We start from the raw sequence: 22,192 nt of genomic DNA on the forward strand, positions 1-22,192 counted from the left end.
AAACATAATTATCACTGTTTATTTTTTAAAGTATGTCTCAGTTTCCTTTTATACATCCTTCCGTCTTAAGAACTGCTCTACGGCCATGAGAATGCAAATGAAGCTTAAAGAAATAAAATCCGTGCCGGGATCTCCGAATTTCAAAAATAATGGTATCGAATAGATGGCACGTTATTTAGATCTAACAGTGATTGTACCGATCAAGATGAAAGCTATGCGAAGATACTTCCTTGGGGATGGAACCCACTGGAAGCAATCAACGTGGCTGATTTGGACAACTTCATTTTTATACGAGGGTTGGAACTTTAATAGTGGCAACTATTTATTTACGGCTAGTACAAAATATATACGTGTTTCAAAGTTTTGTTGACCTTCAAAGTAGTCACCAGCATTGTGTATAATCCGTTGCCAGTGACGTGGAAGTCCTGCGATACTCTTAGCAGTGCCAGTTGTGTTGACAGTTCAAGCAATGCGGTCTATTGCCCGACGAATTTGTAATAGTTCTGAAGCGAATGCCGTGAAGTGTTTCCTTCAGTTTAGAAATCGCGTTGAACTTACGAAGGCTTAAATCAGGGGAGTGCAGTAGGTGGTGTAGCACTTAGCAGCCCCATCAGTCAAACAAATCAGTAACAGCTTGCACTGTACGTTCTTGAGCATTGTCCTGCAAAACGATGGTCAGGTCCTGCAGAAAATGTCGTCACTTCTGTCTCTAAGCTGGTCGTAGGATGTGTTCCAAAAATGAACAGCATAGAGACAGAAGTCATGCCACATTCTGCAGGACCTGACCATCATTTTGCAGGACAATGCTCAAGCACGTACAGTGCAAGCTGTTACTGATTTGTTTGACTGATGTGGCTGCTAAGTGCTATGCCACCTACTGCACTCTCCTGACTTAAGCTCTCATAAGTTCAACTCGATTTCTAAACTGAAGGAAACACTTCACGGCATTCGCTTCAGAACTACTACAAATTCGTCGGGTAATAGACCGCGCCGCTCGAACTGTCAACACAAATGGCACTGCTAAGAGTATCCTACGACTTCTACATCGCTGGCAGCGGATTATACACAATGCTGGTGACTACTTTGAAGTTCAGTAAAACTTTGAAACACGTATCTATTTTGTGCGAGCTGTAAATGAATAGTTGCCACTATTAAAGTTCCAACCCTCGTATATTTAATCGTTCACAGAGTCCAGTGTGTTCTAAAACTCTCAACTCCAGAGATTCTTTGGTGGCAGTAGAAATCTCATACCACTAGCTATGTACATTTATGACGCAGTGGAAATAATAATGACAAATAAGAAGAATTATAGTCGTTCATCTAATGCAGTTTAATGGGCACTCAGATATTAGGCACAGCTATATAGTAAATGGCCACATAAGAGATAGCACCGAGGGAGGGAAAGCATTACTCACACAGCGTCCGTATTCTGACTTACTACACATTTCAAGAAAAAAAGCATTACAGCAAACATCGCAGCAGGGAAAGGGTGTTAAATACTCTCAGTGCAGCGCTCCATTCGAACAAAATCGTACTACAGCCAGAAAAATCCTCGTAGGAGTCGCATTACATCATTAATCGAGTAAGGTTTGGTCACGCATGGTACCCGACGGATTTCTGGTGTACTGCAGTGAAAGAATCACATACGTGCGGTGAAAATCCAGATGACGACGGAGGACTGAACGATGTCATATTGAGATATAGTAAATATACTGAACGCCACAATCTATGTGGGAAAACTGCACGAAAATGAGACAACGAACATTGAAACCGCAATGAGGAAGAACTATCTCGAAATGAAGGGTGTAAGAGCACTTGACCTGCAAGAATAGAACATAAACGTCTGATGCACCAAATACGTTTCTGAATTTACACGCGAGATAACATCAATGTACACGTAATATTTAACCGTGTTAGCCATCCGTCAACAGTAGAATGGAACGACTGATAGGAGCCGACCTGGAGGAAGATCAGTTTGGGCTCCGGAAAATGTGGACCATACGAGGCAATACGCTCTCTATGAATGTTCTAGGAAGATTGGAGGAAGACAAAGCTACTTTTATAACATTTGTAGGTTTAGAAAAATCGTTCGAAAGTATTGACTGGAATACACTCTCAAACTTTTGAATTTTCAGGGATAAGATGCAAAGATGGTACGTTATCTACAACCAATACAGAAACCACAGTACAGTATTGAGAGTTGTATGGCGTTAAAAAGGACCAGGAACTGAGAAAGGACTGACATAAAATGGCAACCTATCCACCATGTTGTTCAGTCTTTACACAGAACGAGTGGTAAAGGAACCAAAGGAGAAATTTGGTAAAGAAATTAATGTTCAAGGAGAAGATATAAAAACTTTCAGATCTGCCGATCATGTTTTTATTTTTTCAGAGACAGCGAAGGACTAGAGAGGGCAGATGAACCGAACACATTGTGTTTTGAAGGAAGATTATATGTTGAATATCCAGAGAGGTAAGTCAGTGGAAACTTAACGCAGTTTAATTGAACCAGGCGATGCCAAGGGAATTATATTGGGAAATGAACACTAAAATTAATACATGGGTTTCGCTATCTTGGGAGAATAATAAACGACGATGGCCGAAAAATAAATGACGTAGAAATCAAACTGGCAATAAAAAGAAATCCATGTCTCAACGAGAGAAATTTGTTAATATCTAAAATAAATTTAAGTAATACGAGGTCTTTTCTGAAGTTATTTGTCTGTAGTGTAGTCTTGTACAGAAGCGAAACTTGTACTACAGACAGTTCAGACAAGAAGAGAACAGAACTTATTGTAATATGGTGCTGCAGAAGAATGGTGGAAGTTAGATGGGATTACTAATGAAGAGGACTGAATCGAATCGGGGAAGGAGGAAATTTATGGTATAATTTGATTAAAATACTAGAGTGTTTGACAGTACACAACCCGAGGCATCAAGGAATCGCTAATTTATTCATGGAAGGAAGTGTGCGGCTGGGTGAGAGAACGAAAGTTGTAGAAGGAGATTAAAGCTTGACTACAGTGCGCAGACTCAAATGGATGTAGGTTGCAGTAGTTATGGAGGCATGAAGAGGCGTGCACAGGAGAGACTAGCATGGAGATCTTGGGAATGAAGACCGTAACAACAAACAATCAACTGTTACTTGCTCGTATGCGCAAGAACAGTTCTTAGTGTAATTGGTTTCAAGCGCGCTAGTACAATTTTCATTCTGTTTACATCCGTCCATTGTACACAACAGTCACACGACACATGGTACGCCACAATAATCTAGGCTGTCTGAAATTTAATAACATCATATTTTCGTTTGTCACAGTAAAAGTGCAAGGAACGCTTTATTTTTTATTTTTATTTTATTTACACTTCAAGTTCCGTAGGACCAAATTGAGGAGCAAATCTCCGAGGTCATGGAACGTGTCAGTACATGAAATTACAAACAAAAGTAATAACAGATAAAAATAAATTTTTATGAACCCGAAAAAAGTCAGTCCATAAGTTTAAGTAAACGCAATCAACAATACAATGGAAATCAGCTTAATTTTTCAAGGAACTCCTCGACAGAATAGAAGGAGTGACCTATGAGGAAACTCTTCAGTTTCGATTTGAAGGCGCGTGGATTACTGCTAAGATTTTTGAATTCGAGTCGTAGCTTATTGAAAATGGATGCAGCAGTATACTGCACACCTTTTTGCACAAGAGTTAAGGAGGTCCGGTCCAAATGCAGGTTTGATTTCTGCCGAGTACTAGCCGAGTGAAAACTGCTTATTCTTGGGGATAAGCTAATATTGTTAACAAGAAATGACAGTAAGGAATATATAATGAATGGTAGAGTTCATAACAGTTCTTGTGTTGTAGACATACGTGGCGCGTTCAGCAAGTAACGCAACACATTTTTTTCTCGGCCATTTTCGGTTCAAAAAATGCGAAATTTGTTGTGGGACATCGTGGAAAATACCCGCTTCAGCCTTTATAGTTTCATGGAGTGCCGAAAGATGGAGGCGCTACAAGTAGCCTTCACAATGGCATCTGTGACGGACGTTCGTTCTATACAGAGAGCTGTCACTAAGTTTCTATTGGCGGGAAACCAGACGCCAGAGCATCGCAGACACTCATAGATGCTTGCAGAATGTGTACAGGGACCTGGCAGTAAATAACACCACCATGAGTCGCTGGGCGAGGCGTCTGTCATCATCAACCCGAGGTCGCGCAAAGTTGTCCGACCTCTCGCGTCCCGGTCGGCCGCACACAGCTGTGACTCCTGCAATGTTGGAACGTGCGGACACTCTCATTCGAGGTGATCGACGGATCACAGTCAGACACTCGATCCACAACCGGACGTATCCGTTGGTAGTGCTGACACATTCGTCCGCCAGCTGGCGTACTGAGAGTCGTGTGCTCACTGGGTTCCTCACCACCTAACAGAAGATCATAAAGAGCAATGAAGGAGCAACGCGGAATTGCTTGTGCTTTACGAGGCTGATCGTGACAATTTTTGTTGAAGATCGTCACAGGCGATGAGTCATGGGTTCAGCATTTCGAACCGGAAACAAAACCGCAGTCCATGGAGTGGCGCTGCACCACCCCTCCTATGTCTGCCCCAATAGCTGAGTAGCGGTCAGAGGGCTGCTCGCCCTCTGTAATAAATAACTGAGTAAAGAAATCAATGATCAACTTGAACGGATGTCTTGTGACGTCCGTCCAGACCAAACGCAATGAAAAATACAGAACAAAATGGAAAAAAAAGTGGTCAGCGTGACGGATTGCCGTCCTACGGGCCCGGGTTCGATTCCCGGATGGGTTGGGGATTTTCTCCATTCAGGGACTGGGTATTGTGTTGTGTTCATCATCATTTTATCCCCATCCGGCGCGCAGGTCGCCCAATGTGGCGTCGAATGTAATAAGACCTGCATCAAGGCGGCCGGATATGCCTCGCAAGGGGCCTCCCGGCCAATGATGCCAAACGCTCATTTCCATTTTTACCTCTGCTATGAAGAAAAAATTCAAAGGTGCGCCATCTGCCAGTCAGATCATGGGGACGGTCTTTTGGGACTCTGAAGGGGTTATTTTGTTTGATGTCCTCCCTTATGGTGCAACGATCCACTCTGAAGAGTACTGTGCTCTCCTAAGGAAAATGAAGAAAAAACTTCGGCGTGTTCGTCGCCACGAAAATGCAAACGAACTTACCCATGACAACGCAAGGCCTCACACAAGTCTGCGTACCTGAAAGGAGCTTACAAAACTTTATTGAACTGTTCTCCCTCATCCACACTACAGTCTTGCTCTCTCACCTTCCGACTGCAACGTGTTTGGCCTAATGAAGGATGAACTCCGTGGGAAGCAGCACGTGGGTCATGGTGAGTTTGACTCAGCAAGACGTTGGCTCCGACGCCGACCAGTAGAGCGGTACCATGCGGGCATACTGGTTCTCCTAGTAAGGTAACATAACACGGCTTTCCGGATTGGGAAGGAGCGCCAGGCCCCCGGCACGAATCCGACCGGCGGATTCGTGTCAAGGTCCGGTGAGCCAGCCAGTCTCTGCATGGTTTTTAGGCCGTTTTCCATCTGCCTCGGCGAATGCGGGCTGGTTCCCCTTATTGCGCCTCAGCCACACTATGTCGGCGATTTCTCCGCAAACAAGTTCTCCACGTACGCGTACACCACCATTATTCTACCACGCAAACGTAGGGGGGGGGGGGGGTTACACTGGTCTGGTGTGAGACGATCCCTGGGGGAGGGGTGGGGGGGTCCACTGGGGACCGAACCGCACAATAACCCTGAAAGAGTGGTTTGGTGTGGGGCGGCGGAGGAGTGAAGTGGATTGCGGCTGTCGTCGTGGCGTTGTGGACAACTGCGGCTGCGGCGGGGACGGAGCCTCTCCGTCGTTTCTAGGCCCCCGGTTAACATACAATACAATACAAGGTAACATAAGGCCGTCGGAGATTATGTTGAAAAATAGTGTTTTGCAGCCAAAAGAGTGGGGAATAATATGGTGTATTGGAACCTGAATAAAACAAACCCGCTTTCAGAAAAAAATGTGTTGCATTGCTTTTTAAACGCCCCTCATACATGATGACATGTACACCAATGCATTCGTCGACCTCTATTGTTTCTCGAGACACTGCCGACTAACAGTCGCGCTTCCGTGACTGTATCCAGCCCAATAGGTTCCGTTCTGATACGTTTAAAAAGAATGCAGTAAGTTTGGAGATGCTAACAGGACAGTGTGGGAATCGGATTAAACAAGGCTGTCCAGGAAGGAGAAAGTGGACGGACTGGTTGTAGCAGTACGTGGCGATGTTGTTGAGGTGAACTATGGAGTGGGCAGACACTGTAATTTGTTGGAAGTTACCAAGTGCATCGAAAGGGTTGGATGATTTGGATGACGGTTGTGATCCCATGGATTAAATCTTCAGTGGTGGGGGCAGGACGTAGCGAAGTTCCTGAGTGTTGTATTGACAGAGGATGTGATGCCGGTGACCACTTTTCAACATCAGCGCCTTCCACTCGCAAGAACCCTGTGGTAACGTTCTTACCAAATATTCAGATATGAGGTAGACGACCAAAACCTGAGTCTGGCGGTAGAGCCCCGGCTGCCTAGTGGCGTAGTAGTTTGTATTGTATTGTACTGTATGTTTACCTGGTGCCTAGAAACAACGGAGAGGCTCCGTCCCCGCCGCAACCGCAGTGGTCCTCAAACCCGCGACGACTACCGTAGTCCACTTCACCCTCCGCCGCCCCACACCGAACCCAGGGTTTTTGTGCGGTTCGGCCCCCGGTGGAATCCCCCCCCCCCCCCCCCCCCCCCTCAGGGAACGTCTCACAACAGACGAGTGTAACCCCTATGTTTGTGTGGTAGAGTAATGGTGGTGTACGCGTTCGTGGAGAACTTGTTTGAGCAGCAATCGCCGACATAGTGTAGCTGAGGCGCAATAAGGGAAACCAGCCCGCATTCGCCGAGGCAGATGGAAAACAGCCTAAAAACCATCCACAGACTGGCCTGCTCCCCGGACCTCGACACAAGTCTTGCCGGGCGGACTCGTGCCGGGGACCAGTCGCACCTTTCCAGTCCGGAAAGCCGTGGCGTAGTAGTTTACTCACCGTGTTATGGAAGTGGCTGCGTACTGTGGCCCCGGACCCCTCGGTGATGTAGACCTGCGCGCCCTCCAGGGCGATCTGACCCCACACCTGCACAGCACAGCGGTCAGTGCGTGGCTGTGGGGGCGCAGCGCCGCCCTTGTCTCCTCGCCTCGCCTCGCCCCGCGAATGCGAGCAAAGCGGACAAAACCACGAGCACACAGGCGCAAGCGGCAGCAGCGCAGCAGATGAGCCACAACGAAACTTACATTCTGACGTGCTGTTTCCAGTTGTAGAGACACGACGCTACCGCGTCTCTCTCCTTTTATAGCTTTTATGGCATTCTCTCATTTTCCAGAGAAAATCTACTTCGTTGATGTGTTACTATCGTTTTCTTTTTTTTTTTTCTCATTCCGTAATTATTCGAGAGATGTGTGTTAGGAACAAACTCGCTCGCTTAGCCAAGCGCGTTACCACGCTGCTTCCGTACTGAGGGTCGAAAGTAGGGGGAGGAAGGGGGGGGGGCACTCTTTGGCAGCGGATTGAATTCGCGCGACGGATTAACGGCCTGGATACGTTTTCTCTATTTTCCCACATTAGACTAGATGACTACCGGACTGGTATCCACGTCCTTCCTCAGTTACACGCTCGATTCGCAAACATTTCGAACGTGGGACAACACTATCCGTAGTTCGTCCTGTTGTAGTTAGCGCCACTGCCGATAGACAGTGGGGTCCCTGTTTCGATTACCAGTCGCTGGCAAGTTTCGGTAGAAAGCCCTCACACATCCTCCATACAGTAGCGATCTTTCCCCATGCGATTTCTGTATTTTCCGATCCCCGAACAAAGACGTTCGTGGTCGTCGGTTTGCTTCGGACGAAGAGGTGCACGCCTGACTGCAACGATCGTTCCTTAGACAACCGCCACGCACCGTACGCTGGCTTGAAGACTATCTACACCATTGGCCATTAAAATTGTTACACCAAGAAGAAATGCAGATGATAAACGGGTATTCATTGGACAAATATATTATACTAGAACTGACATGTGATTACATTTTCACGCAATTTGGGTGCATAGATCCTGAGAAATCAGTACCTAGAACAACCACCTCTGGCCGTAATAACGGCCTTGATACGCATGGACATGGAGTCAAACAGAGCTTGGATGGCGTGTACAGGTACAGCTCCCCATGCAGCTTCAACACGAAACCAGAGTTCATCAAGAGTAGTGACTGGCGTATTGTGACGATCCAGTTGCTCGGCCACCATTCACCAGACGTTTTCAGTTGGTGAGATATCTGGAGAATGTAGTGGCCAGGGCAGCAGTCGAACATTTTCTGTATCCAGAAAGTCCCGTACACGACCTGCAACATGCGGTCGTGCATTATCCTGCTGAAATGTAGGATTTCGCAGGGATCGAATGAAGGGTAGAGCCACGGGTCGTAACACATCTGAAAATGTAACGTCCACTGTTCAAAAAGCCGTCAATGCGAACAAGAGGTGACCGAGACGTGTAACCAATGGCACCCCGTACCATCACACCGGGTGATACGCCAACATGGCGGTGACGAATGCATGCTTCCAATGTTCGTTCACGGCGATGTCGCCAAACACGGATGCGACCATCATGATGCTGCAAACAGAACCTAGATTCATCCGAAAAAATTACGTTTTGCCATTCGTGCACCCAGGTTCGTCGTCGAGTACACCATAGCAGGCGCTCCTGTCTGTGATGCAGCGCCAAGGGTAACCGCAGCCATGGTCTCCGAGCTGATAGTCCATGCTGCTGCAGACGTCTTCGAACTGTTCGTGAAGATGGTTGTTGCCTTGCAAATGTTCCCATCTATTGACTCAGGGATCGAGACGTGGCTGCACGTTCCGTTACAGCCATGCGGATAAGATGCATGTCATCTCGACTGCTAGTGATTCGAGGCCGTTGGGATCTAGCCCGGCGTCCCGTATTACCCTCCTGAACCCACCGATTGCATATTCTGCTAACAGTCATTGGATCTCGACCAATGCGAGCAGCAGTGTCGCGATACGATAAACCACAAACGCGATAGGCTACAATCCGACCTTTATCAAAGTCGGAAACGTGATGGTACGCATTTCCCCTCCCTACACGAGGCATCACAACAACGTTTCACCTGGCAAGGCCGGCCAACTGCTGTTTGTGTATGAGAAATCGGTTGGAAACTTTCCTCGTGTCAGCACGTTGCAGGTGTCGCCACCGGCGCCAACCTTGTGTGAATCCTTTGAAATCTAATCATTTGCATATCACAGCATCTTCTTCCTGTCGGGTAAATTTCGCGTCTGTAGCACGTCATCTTCGTGGTGTAGCAATTTTAATGGCCAATAGTGTATGTTGATGTAGACGAACCCCAAACATTTCCCCTTGAACACAGTGGCCGTCTTGCCTCTCAGTGGAATAAATGTTTTTTAACAGTTATGGCGATTACTTTTGAAATAATACACAGTTTACTTGCTTTTTTCCATCTGCCTCGTTCTCGTTTTACTATACCTTTTACACTACTGTTCAAATGTTTCTCTGACCCATATCAGAACTAATGTGGGGTATAGAATGTATTCAAAGAAGAGCGTCACGAATGATCACAGGTTTGTTTTATTCACCAGAGAGCGACAAGGAAATGTTGAAAAATCTCAAATTGACAGAGTACGGAAGATTAACGGAAGAATCGACATATTCTTCATCTCCATGTGTATAGCTCAGGTAGGGACCGTGAAGACAAACTGGACTGACTGCACCACGCACTGAAGTATTTAAGCAGTCATTCTTGGCCCGCTCAGTACGCGGTTGAACTGTAGGAAACCCCTAAATGTTATACCATGAATAGTATACTCTGCCATGTAAGTCACAGTTAGCAAAAACAAGTTTGCTTATTGTGCGTATACGGCTTAGTACGAAGACTAAATGATTGAATTTGTGGGTGGTTTGGAGGAATACAGAGCTGTCTCCCCTTGGAAAAATAATGGCCCATAAACGTAATGCTTATAACCCATTTCCAAAACATAAAATTAAGAATGCGATTATATAAAAAACGCATTGCCTAGCGACACAAACAGTCAGAACACGAGTTGCGAATTTTCTCTTTTCCATGTAGAGTATGTGTGATTCAGATTACATGTGATTCAGTGACATAAGATGTTTACAGATCGTATTTTAAAGATAATCTTTCCCAATTTTAACTATATTTGCAAATGCAATGCGAAGTAGCCTATTTTCCGTTTACTGTTCTTTTAATACCTTCACGACCGAAATATTGATTTGTTTCAGACTTCCATCTAAATTCTTGTGACGGGAAAAAATTCAAAATCCAATGTGTCTATCGCCAAAAGACCATTTTCGATGTTACAGTCACTAATCTACGTCATGAGCTAACAAGAATTGTAGTGCATGTACGTAAACACTATAAATTTGGAATCTCTGAATTATTATATGATTACACGAGCCCCGAACAATCAGTCATTAAGAATCTGTAAGGATGCGTAAGTAGTGTTTTAAATTGAAACGACCACATAAAACTGACTTTAGGAAACTCAGGTGCCAGACTGAGATTCATTGGAAGAATCCCCAAGAAATGAAGTCCGCCAAAAAGGAGGTAGCTTACAATACCCTTGTTCTCTTGTGACCTTGGGCCCTTGCTACACAGAACTTGATAGAAGATGTTTATCCAATCCAGTACAGACGCTACATGAGGCGTTGCACATCACCGTATAGATTATTGTTAAAATTTCGAAAAAATACATTCATGGAAGTCATTCAGTCCTCCTGCGTATATCCCGCGAAGTTACTGTGAAAATAAAATTAGAGAAATTCGAGCTTACAGCAGTCGTTCTCCACGAGCACCACTCTCAACTAGAACAGGAAAGGGAGAAAATGACACCGGTAAACCAAGCACCCTCGGCTAGGGATGAGTGTAGACGTAGATGTAGATTTGGTAAACATGCTGACGTAGGCTGTACATCAACGAATATTTTGCATGGGTGGGACTGTCAAATGGTGATATGACGTTGCTTTCCAACGTTCGTTCAGAAGAAGCTATGGTGGTGAACAAGTGCGAGGACGCACTTCATCTCCCAAAGCATTAATCTGAAAAGTAGAACAATACCGATATAGTGGATCAGTTGAGCAACAGTCTGAGACACTAAAACGTGAGAACGACTGAGAATGTTGAGTTTACGCACTTTGAAGGACAGCTGAGATCGCCTCGGTCATAGCATCCTCGTGCAAAATTTACACGGCGGCTTACAACTTCCATTCGCACAATCATTCAAACTGAAAGGGCAAAGAGATCACTTTACGGTCTTCTGATGGGGGCACTTCAAAAGTTTCATAGTAATCATGACTCTGCTAACTTCTCCTCAAGAACGATGGGACCAATCGTTTCTTGAATATGCTATGGTGACAAACTAAACTGTCTATTCTGAGCTGGCAACAATCGTTAACAGATGCTTGGAAGGTAGTGCATTGCGAGAAACCCGTTATATGATGTCAACGATCGGACACAATGATTTGAAAGCTACTATGGTCAACCCAATTCAGTGCGGTACACAGAAATTCTGCAGTATCTCATCATCTGAGAGCTTCTTTCTCGAAAGAGTGCGTTGCAAAACTCATACCTACACTATAGTGCCATGTTACATACGGCTCGTCAGGTCATCGACACGTTCCGCGTATTTTTTTCGTAAATGAATAATATCCGGGCAATTTAAAATTAATGGTAAAATGAAAGATGATAGGGTCACTTGACATCAGAATTAAAAGAATGAAATAGCAAGAGCCGATAAGTACTGTTACTGAGAAATTTTAATTAGATATGGTAACAGATGCAGGAAGAAATTAATAATAATAAAATTTGCAATAGCAAAACGAGCTCCAAAGGAAAGTAGACTACTATTAATTGACAAGTCAAGACATTTATAAGGAGTATGCCCCTCCGGGATTTCTATAAGAGATGGACATTGTTGGAGACAGACGGAAAGCGCTTAGCAGCAATGTAAATGTGGCTTTGGAGATAGGTAATTTGGTATAGCCGCACGGAAAGAAAAATCAATGAGGATTTTCTAAAAGAATTCCATGAGCAGAAAAACACCATAACCACCCAGAAAAGGAAAATTTTTTCGACATTTGTTGAGACAAAATAAGTTTTTAAGATGCATATTGAAAAGCACTCGCAGAATTGGCGAGGAAAGAAACATATGGGAAACACTGAGAAGAAGAAGGGACAGGATATTTATTTAGACTTCAGGAAATAACTTGCATGGTACTAGAGGAAGCTGTAAAAGGTAAAAACTGTAGAGAAGGACACAGATTGGAATGCGTCCAGCAAATAATTGAGGACGCAGATTGCAGCTGCTACTCTGAGATGAAAAGGTTGGGACAGGAACTAGGGAAGGCGGCATCAAACAAGTCAGCAGACTTATAACTCAAAAAAATAAACAAATAAAAAATGCGGGCCAGCTGCTTGCTGTAAGTCGAGCTGCTGTACATACACAGATACAGAATCATACGAGACGCAACGATAACTCGTGGAGTCCCTTGAGAGAGTAATAATCGAAAAAAAAAACATGTTAATCTCGGGAATTGAGAATCACGAAGGAAAGCAGTTAGACATGAAGACTCAAGTAAGACGAGCACACAGGCAGTGGCAGCCCAACCTAGCTTAACGATCTAACATCGGTAGAGCCGTAAAGTTGGTTGCTTGCCGTGCAAATCGTATATCTGCATCTTCGTCACACACGAAGTTGTCACGGGTAGTCTACCGCGAAACGTCTTCGCAAAAACTGACGAGTTCTATACATGGTTGCTTCCAAGATCAGGGATGCGAACACTTTTTTCGCATAATACAGGGTTATTACAAATGATTGAAGCGATTTCACAGCTCTACAATAACTTTATTATTTGAGATATTTTCACAATGATTTGCACACACATACAAAAACTCAAAAAGTTTTTTTAGGCATTCACAAATGTTCGATATGTGCCCCTTTAGTGATTCGGCAGACATCAAGCCGATAATCAAGTTCCTCCCACACTCGGCGCAGCATGTCCCCATCAATGAGTTCGAAAGCATCGTTGATGCGAGCTCGCAGTTCTGGCACGTTTCTTGGTAGATGAGGTTTAAATACTGAATCTTTCACATAACCCCACAGAAAGAAATCGCATGGGGTTAAGTCGGGAGAGCGTGGAGGCCATGACATGAATTGTTGATCATGATCTCCACCACCACTGATCCATCGGTTTTCCAATCTCCTGTTTAAGAAATGCTTCTGCTTTAGCCTTTTCCGTAAGATTTTCCAAACCGTCGGCTGTGGTACGTTTAGCTCCCTGCTTGCTTTATTCGTCGACTTCCGCGTGCTACGCGTGAAACTTGCCCACACGCGTTCAACCGTTTCTTCGCTCACTGCAGGCCGACCCGTTGATTTCCCCTTACAGAGGCATCCAGAAACTTTAAACTGCGCATACCATCGCCGAATGGAGTTAGCAGTTGGTGGATCTCTGTTGAACTTCGTCCTGAAGTGTCGTTCCACTGTTATGACTGACTGATGTGAGTGCATTTCAAGCACGACATACGCTTTCTCGGCTCCTGTCGCCATTTTGTCTCACTGCGCTCTAGATTGCTCTGGCGGCAGAAACCTGAAGTGCGGCTTCAGCCGAACAAAACTTTATGAGTTTTTCTACGTATCTGTAGTGTGTCGTGACCATATGTCAATGAATGGAGCTACAGTGAATTTATGAAATCGCTTCAATCATTTGTAATAGCCCTGTAGAGGCAGCTCCCCACTACTGCTAGTTGCAAGTGAAGCAAACTAAGAACTACAACGAAATGGGGCTGAGAGAGCACCTCTCAATTGTTATGTAATCAGGCTGAGAGGGCACCTTTCAATAGTTTTGTAACCTCCGCTAAAACTAAGAACTACAGCGAAATGGGGCTGACAGGGCACCTCTCAATAGTTTTGTAACCTCCGCTGTAGCACAAGGGTGTGCCTTCTCCGGTAGAAAAATGACCCCAACCAACTTGATGCAAACTGTTCCTACTGCTTTCGATAAAAGAGGGCCACTCAGGCTCCCAGCGGTCAGGTTAGTGGCCCTGTAGTGGCGCCATTTCTCCAAATGCGGGCGGGGTCAGTGTTCCTACACGCTGACGTTGCTGTAGCTTCTATTTGAAAATAAAGGCCCTGGAACTTCTGTCGATTTTCGATATCTTCCGAATTTTATGAATGAAATGGATGGCGACCACAAAAACAGCTTCACACCTACTTTCCGATAGTCCTCTAGTCGCGAAAGCTGTTGGTGGTTTCAGTTCGCCAGGGAAAATTGGTTTTAATGACTAAACTGGCAGATTAATTTCACTGAGTAATTAACCGACTTATAGGCCCATGTCTACTACGACGAAACTCATGATTAGCCTACATAAGCAATACGAATCTGTAATTGGATTATAATTTTAATCAACTCACTTTCTTCGTATGGGGACTGGACTGCACAGCTGCTGGGACTTCTGCACGTGCTATATATGTCTCCGAAAAGTCTCCGGGGTAAATAAGTCCTAGGAGTTCCACCATTACTGTTTCCAGAGATTTATTGCCAACTAGCTGTTCCCGGACACGCGTCGCTGTGTCTCACTCTGGTTAAATGGAAAAGAAAGGAAAGAGAAAGCACACTTGCTAATATGAATGGGACTTATATATCCCAGTCTCCCCTGCCCCTGTCCATCTCGTCCCCCCTCTCTTTGTCCGTCTAGTCTCTCTCTCTCCCTCTCTCTCTCTCTCTCTCTCTCTCTCTCTCTTTCTTTCTCTCGCCTCCTCCCTCCTATCTCCACATTTGCGCTCTCTATACATTTCTTCTCACCACTCATCCATCTCCTATTCGCCCTCTTTCTGACCTTGAGCCTTGTTTATTATTATTGAGTATATAGATAGCGTAATCGAGCAGTAATGCATCTTGTAAGTAGGCTGTTTAGGTTTTTATCTAAGTAACGCCACACAGTGCTCTGTATGAAAATCGCAGACTGCGCTGTGTGCAGTCTGTGGCTGGTTGGACTCATTGTTGGATTATTCGTTAGGCTAGTGTTGGGCAATTGGATGTGAACAGCGCGTAGCGTTGGGCTGTTGGAGGTGAGCCGCCAGCAGTGGTGGAAGTGGGGAGAGAGATGCCAGAGTTTTGAGAGGTTACTATGAGCGGACAATCTGGACGTGTGTCCATCAGAAAAAAGAAATTTGTTTAACTCAAAAAGTCTGAGCACTATGGGACTTAACTTCTGAGGTCATCAGTCCCCTAGAACTTAGATCTACTTAAACCTAACTAACCTAAGGACGTCACACACATCCATGCCCGAGGCAGGATTCGAACCTGCGACCGTAGCGGTTGCGCAGTTCCAGACTGCAGCGCCTAGAACCGCTCGGCCACTCCGACCGGCATTTGCTTATTTGGATGTTATCAAATAATGTAGAAGTTTACCAGTACAGCCATTCTTTACATACAAAAGGGAAGTTTCAATCTGTCTTCCTATTCGTACGTAATAAATTATGTGTATTTACTATATTGTCGTTTAATGCATTCTATTGAAACCGACTCTGTGGTACCAGCAATAAGTTAGCTATGCTGGATTCCAAGGGAATGAGTGTTCCCCACGACTGTGATGTAAACAAGGTTAGAAAGAAGTTCAGCATCGGTCGCATTATCGTATCTGTCTGTTTTATCGCAGATTTAGATTTCAGCTAACAGTGCAGCTATCGTCAATGCGTTATAGGCAGCCATGCAGACCCAACGTAATTATAACAACACATATTCCAATATAACTTAGGCACGTACAAGAGTTACTTCAGAACAAAATGGTGACTCGAAGCAGAATCCTATAGGGATCAAAGAATTAAGATAGATCTATCTGAAGGGTCAATGTGTTAAGCGAGTGTACGAAGTTGTTTTTGCACTTATATCTTTCTCTAAAGACAAATTCTTTCGTTACCTTATAGAGCTTTCGAAAGGAAAGTTAGTTGGACTAATGCTTGCACATGCCTAGCTTATATTAAAATATGTGTTGCAACAATTAAGTTGGGGCCTACACGACTACCGACAACGCACTAATGATAGCTGATATCTAGATCTGCAACAGTAAAGACAGATAATAGTGCGAAACTGACCTTCTATCTAGTCTGAATAAATTACAGTTTGCGGAGATATGGTTTCCAAGTACACTCGGTAGCGACCAAGTAGATAGAACTCAGTACGTCGTTCTTAATGGGAAGAAATCGTCAGACGTAAAAGCAAATAATGAGCACTTCATTGGACTATTAAGAGGAGCATTACTGTTCACATTCTATTCAAGGTAACTTCCCGATGGGTGCGGAAAATCAAACGACGTGCAGATAATGCTCAAAAGAATCGAAAAACTAAGTACTAATATTCACGCAAGTCATTATTTATAAGCTGTCGCCAGTATTTTCTGATTTACAAACGATACATCAGGAAAACGTAATACCAACAAATTCATAAGTGAAATGAGCACATATAAAAATTTCCGCACGGTTGCAGGATCTGTCATCTATGTGTCGCTACCTGCTCCATAAGTCGTTACTACAAACAAAAATGTTTGATGTTGGTTATTGAATAACGTGTTGAAATTAATTGTGGAGGAAACAGTTGGCAAAAAAAAAAATGAAATTTCATCTCTAAATTTACATTCTGCAGATAACCGTACTCATGGAAATGTCACCCGGTATAAATGACCGAGCGAGTAACATGGGGAGCTGCGTGAGGCTGTTGGTTGACACAGCTGTGCCTATAGAGAGCGTGACACGCCGAAAGACTGCAGCGCAGTGCAGGAAGACCTGCACAGGATCAGCGATTTGTGTGCGGACTGGTAGTTGTAACGAAACCTAAATAAATGTATCAACGATATACAAACTGTTAAAGTGGAAAAAATCTGGGACAACTAAATTATTACAATGCTTTTTAAAGCAGTCTGCTTCTACATCTACATCTAAATACATCCGCCGCATGCCACTGTACGGTGCGTGGCAGAGGGTACGTTACATCACTACTAGTAATTTCCCTTCGTGTCCACTCGCAGACAGAGTGCGGGAAAAACGACTACATATATATCTCCGTACCAGCCCTAATTTCGCTTATCTTACTTTCGAGGTCTTTACGCGAAATGTACGTTGGCGGCAGTAGTATCGTTCTACAATCGGGTTCAGATGCCGCTTAGTTCCATTTAACATCGCTTTGCAACGTTACGCCTAGATATTTAATCGATCTGACTGTGTCAAGTAGCACGTTACTAAGGCTGTGTTCGAACATTACGGGATTATTTTTCCTACTCATCCTCATTAACTTACATTCTTCTACATTTACAGGTAGCTGCCATTCATCGCACCAATTAGAAGTTTTGTTTAAGTCATTTTGTATTCTCCTACAATCACTCAACTTCGGCATCTTACTGTACACCACAGCATCATCAGCAAACAGCTTCAAACTGCTTACTCGCACCGTCTGTGAGATCATTTGTGTATATAAATAATAAGTGCGGTCCTGTCACACTTCCCTGGAGCACTCTGACGATATTCTACTCCTTGATGAACTCTCGCCGTCGAGGACAAAGTACAGGGTTCTATGACTTAAGAAACCTTCGAACCACTCACATACGAGGGAACCTATTCCGTATGCTAGTACCTTCGTTAATAGTCTGCGGCGGAACACCGTGTCAAAGAGTTTTCGGAAATCTAGGGATATGGAATCTTCCAATTGCCCTTTATCCATAGTTCGGAGGATATCATGTGAGAAAAGGGCAAGCAGAATTTCGCACTGGCGATGCTTTCTAAAACCATCCTAATTTGTGGACGGAAGCTTTTCCTTCCCACGGAAGTTTATTATATGTGCTCGAGAATTCTATATAAAACCGATGTAATTTTGATTATCGGCACTTTCATCCTTCTTATAAGTAACTCTGCTTTTTTCCTGTAGCCTGGGACTTTGCGCTGGGCGAGAGATCCCCTATCGATGCAAGTGAAGCAAGGGGCCAAAGCCATAATGTGCTATTGGTAAAACCGAATTGGAATTCCATACAGATTTGGCGATAAATTTGTTTTCCACTCTTTCAGTTGCTACTCTAGGCCAGGAATGCTTAATACTATCTCCTATGTGCGATGTACAACCCTTATGTTTGCACGATCCTCTTGCGTGAACGATTTCTTAAACGCGAAATTTAAAACTCTGTTCTGTTACACTCGCTTTACGATGTTCACCTGCATCTTTCGTTACTGAATATTTACAGCTCTATTTCAGCCGAACTGCTAGACGAGCCCAGGTAAAGTGCAATGTTGTCAAGGTTAAGACCATCTTTCGCTTGGTTCCAATGAAATATTTCGCGTATTTTGCAACCAACGTGCTTCGTTTAGTAACGTGGTATTTCACATATTTAAAAAATCCATCCGAACTGGCCTTGGAAGACCACCGGTACCGATCGACCGCCGTGCATTCCTCTGCCGATAAGCGTCACTGGATGCGGATATGGAGGGGCGTACAGTCAGCCAAGAGAGAGAGAGAGAGAGAGAGAGAGAGACAGAAACCAAGGGATGGATACAGGCCGGCCGGTGTGACCGAGCGATTCTAGGCGCTACAGTCTGGAACCGCGCGACCGGTAGGTCGCAAGTTCGAATCCTGCCTCGGGCATGGATGTGTGTGATGTCCTTAGGTTAGTTAGGTTTAAGTAGTTCTAAGTTTTAGGAGACTGATGACCTCAGCAGTTAAATCCCATAGTGCTCAGAGCCATTTGAACCATTTTTTGATAGATAAAAATGGTTCAAATGGCTCTGAGCACTATGGGACTCAACTGCTGAGGTCATTAGTCCCCTAGAACTTAGAACTAGTTAAACCTAACTAACCTAAGGACATCACAAACATCCATGCCCGAGGCAGGATTCGAACCTGCGACCGGAGCGGTCTTGCGGTTCCAGACTGCAGCGCCTTTAACCGCACGGCCACTTCGGCCGGCTTTTGATGGATACAGTAAGCAGATTCCGAAGGATATATTTGAAGATGAAGAGGCTCGCATACGATAGAGTAGCGTGGAAAGTTGCATCAAACCAGTGTCATGACTCAAGACAACAACAAACAACAGTCAACACACCGCTCTCCCGGCCGTCGTCAGTTTTCGTGACCGGAGCAACTACTTTATCAAGTAGCTCCTCAGTTGGCCTCGTAAGGGCTGAGTGCATACCGCTTGCCAACAGCGCTCAGCAGGCCCAGATGGTCACCCATCCAAGTGGTAGCCAAGCCCGAGAGCGTTTAACTTCGGTGATCTAAGGTGAACCGGTATTACCACAGTGGCAAGGTCAATGGTACTCCACATGTGAATTAGTTAGTAACGTGATCATTCTACGTATGAATTAGTATTATTTTTCCTATGATTTATTGTTTGTGAATTAGAGAAAAGTAGCAATAGCTCCGTAAACAGTGAATTGTACATTGATTCCTTGCAGCATTATCTGTATGTAGTTTGACTCTCCATATACGTTGCAGAATTACTCTGTGTAGAATGTGAACAGTAATAGATCCTTCAACACTCCTGCTGTTTTTCGTAGCTTACAGTGAAATCAACGTGGCAAAGAGCAAGAAGAATACAGATACAGAATTAAACATAATTAAGAATATAGCGATCAATAACGATTACAAAGTAGATACTTGTCATAAATTGCTGCGCAATAGTAATGGTACGGTAGTAGAAAGAAGAAAATAAAGGAAGAACAAGTCGAAGCGATCGCTATGCCGTACTGTGGAACAGTCTCGCAATAGATCGCGAACATTTGTAAACCATACGATTTCAGAATAGCGTTCCAGGCAAATAATCCACTGAAGTATAGCCTGAAACACGATGTCGATAGAAATATAAACAAGTCGTGTCTTTCCGATGTGTGTGCTGTAAAAGCGTAATCGTGAACTATGGCGACGTTATTACCAAATGCGTCCAAAGAGGACCAATGTACTACAACTCTTTTCTTGGCCATCGAAAATGTCTGAAAAATATCTGTAAAAACCACTGTTGTGGAATGGTGCGCCAAGTTTCTTGCTGGTCGCGATTTGTCACGAGAGGGCCCCATATTGCAAATGTGACAACGCAATAGTTACGACAGCTCGGGTCGGAGACACTCGAGCAGCCGCCCTGTAATCCTGATCTCTTCCCATGCAATAATCACGTCTTCGGACCTTTAAAAAAAGCGACTATTCCTGTCGGACGAGGATGCGCATCAGGCAGTTACGGACTTATTCACGCAGCAGGAGACGGCGTTTCACTAAACGGGTATCTTCAACCCAATGCCTCGGTGGGATGATTGCCTCAATGCTTCATGGCGATTGTGCCTGAAATACATTTATTCTGGGCTGTAAGGCTTTCTAACGAAAATTCTTCATCGCCGCTTATAAAATGGACTGTCAAAGAGAACATTTTCGATCAGGTGCAAGAAACACAAGTATGCATTCGGACTAAGTAGCTACGGCAAAAGTAGCTGTTGGGAATCATATGCACAGAACAGGCTGTCCCCTTAAGGGAATAGAAGACGTAGATAACCTGCAAGTAGAAAGGAAAGGATGTAGACTTGATTTGCTATAAGAACTGGAGATTGCCGTTCATGAAAAGAAATATGACAATATTCTTAAAGCGCAAATGAACGATAACGGAACGAGAACATTCGCGGCTTTCTACGAGGGTAATCCCAAAAGTAAGGTCTCCTATTTTTTTATAAGTACAAAACTCTCTTTGCATGGCAGTCGGTCACACTGTTATGAAGAGTGCTTCACGTGCTGTGTGTAACATACGCATGCCGCGCTGAGGCGCTCAGTCTTGGCTTGGCAGCCGTTGAGAATGGAGCTCCCGTTGGATGTTACCGCCAAGAGCGAATTGCGCGCAGTCGGTTTTTGAACGCAAAGGGCACTGCGACGATTGAAATCCATCGCTAATTGACGGAAGTGTATGGTGAGCCGTGCACGGATGTCAAAAATGTTCGTAAGTGGTGTCATCGCCCTTGCAGCTGGTCGGGCCGAAATTCACGGCGAACAAAGGAGCGGGAGACCGTCGATTTCTGAGGAGACAGTGTTGAAGGTAGAGAGAAGCATGCGTGAAGATTGGCGGATCACCCTTGATGATCTCTGCACGTTGGTTCCTGGGGTTTCCCTAAGCACCGCTCACAGAATTTTAACGGAAACATTGGACTACCTGAAGGTGTGCGCAAAATGGGTGCCACGCATGCTGACTGAGGACCACATGCGGCAACGAGTTGATGCTTCCCGCGCATTTCTTCGCCGCCTTGCAGCCGAACAGGACAACTTTCTGGTCTCAGTTGTAACGGGTGACGAAACCTGGGTATACCACTTTACACCTGAGACCAAGTAACAATCACGCCAGTGGCGGTATCGTTTTTCTCCAAAGACGCGGAAATTCAAACAAACACAGTATGCCGCTAAAGTCATGACAACCGTTTTTTGGGATCGGAAAGGGGTATTGTTGTTCGACTTTATGCCCACTGGGACCACAATTAAGGCTGACAGGTACTGTGACACTCTGAAAAAACTCAAACGGGCAATTCAGAGCCGGAAAAGAGGAATGTTGAGCAAGGGCGTACTCAATCTCCACGACAATGCTCGCCCACACATCGCTATGCAAACCGTTGCTCTGCTGCAACAGTTTCAGTGGAACATAATCACCCACCCACCTACCCACCACATGGTCCTGACTTGGCGCTCAGTGACTATCACCTGTTCCCTAGGTTAAAAGAGCATTCGGCCGGAAAGCGATTCAGCACCGACGACGAGGTGAAAGAAGGGGTTCGTAACTTTCTGAACAGCATGGCGGCGAGCTGGTATGCCATGGGCATACACAAGTTGCCACAGCGTACTTATACGAGGGTCACTCCAAAAGAAATGCACACTATTTATTTAAATCCATCTTTTATTCTACATGTTTGAAAGTTTTACAGTGTGTAGATACACCCTTTAGGAACAATATTTTCGTTTCTCCACATAATTTCCATCCCTCTCGATTGCCTTACGCCATCTTGGTACCAGCGCCTGTATACCCGCACGGTAAAATTCTGGACCA

At 44.7% G+C, this 22,192-nt stretch overlaps 1 protein-coding gene across 4 annotated transcripts in view; it reads right to left on the reverse strand.

Moving 5' to 3' along the window:
- LOC124789502 (F-box/LRR-repeat protein 2) overlaps positions 1-22,192 on the reverse strand; it is a 551,725-nt gene that overhangs the window by 182,956 nt on the left and 346,577 nt on the right. Inside the window, exon 2 of one of the 4 annotated variants that reach the window (XM_047256887.1) lies at positions 7,099-7,185. The exons of the other annotated variants lie outside the window; for them this stretch is intronic. Within the exon in view, the coding sequence (XP_047112843.1) occupies positions 7,099-7,185 (87 nt within the window). The remainder of the gene's footprint in view (positions 1-7,098; positions 7,186-22,192) is intronic. 4 annotated transcript variants of the gene reach the window in all.

This window comes from Schistocerca piceifrons, chromosome 3 (assembly GCF_021461385.2).
Source record: "Schistocerca piceifrons isolate TAMUIC-IGC-003096 chromosome 3, iqSchPice1.1, whole genome shotgun sequence".
NCBI lineage: Eukaryota > Metazoa > Arthropoda > Insecta > Orthoptera > Acrididae > Schistocerca > Schistocerca piceifrons.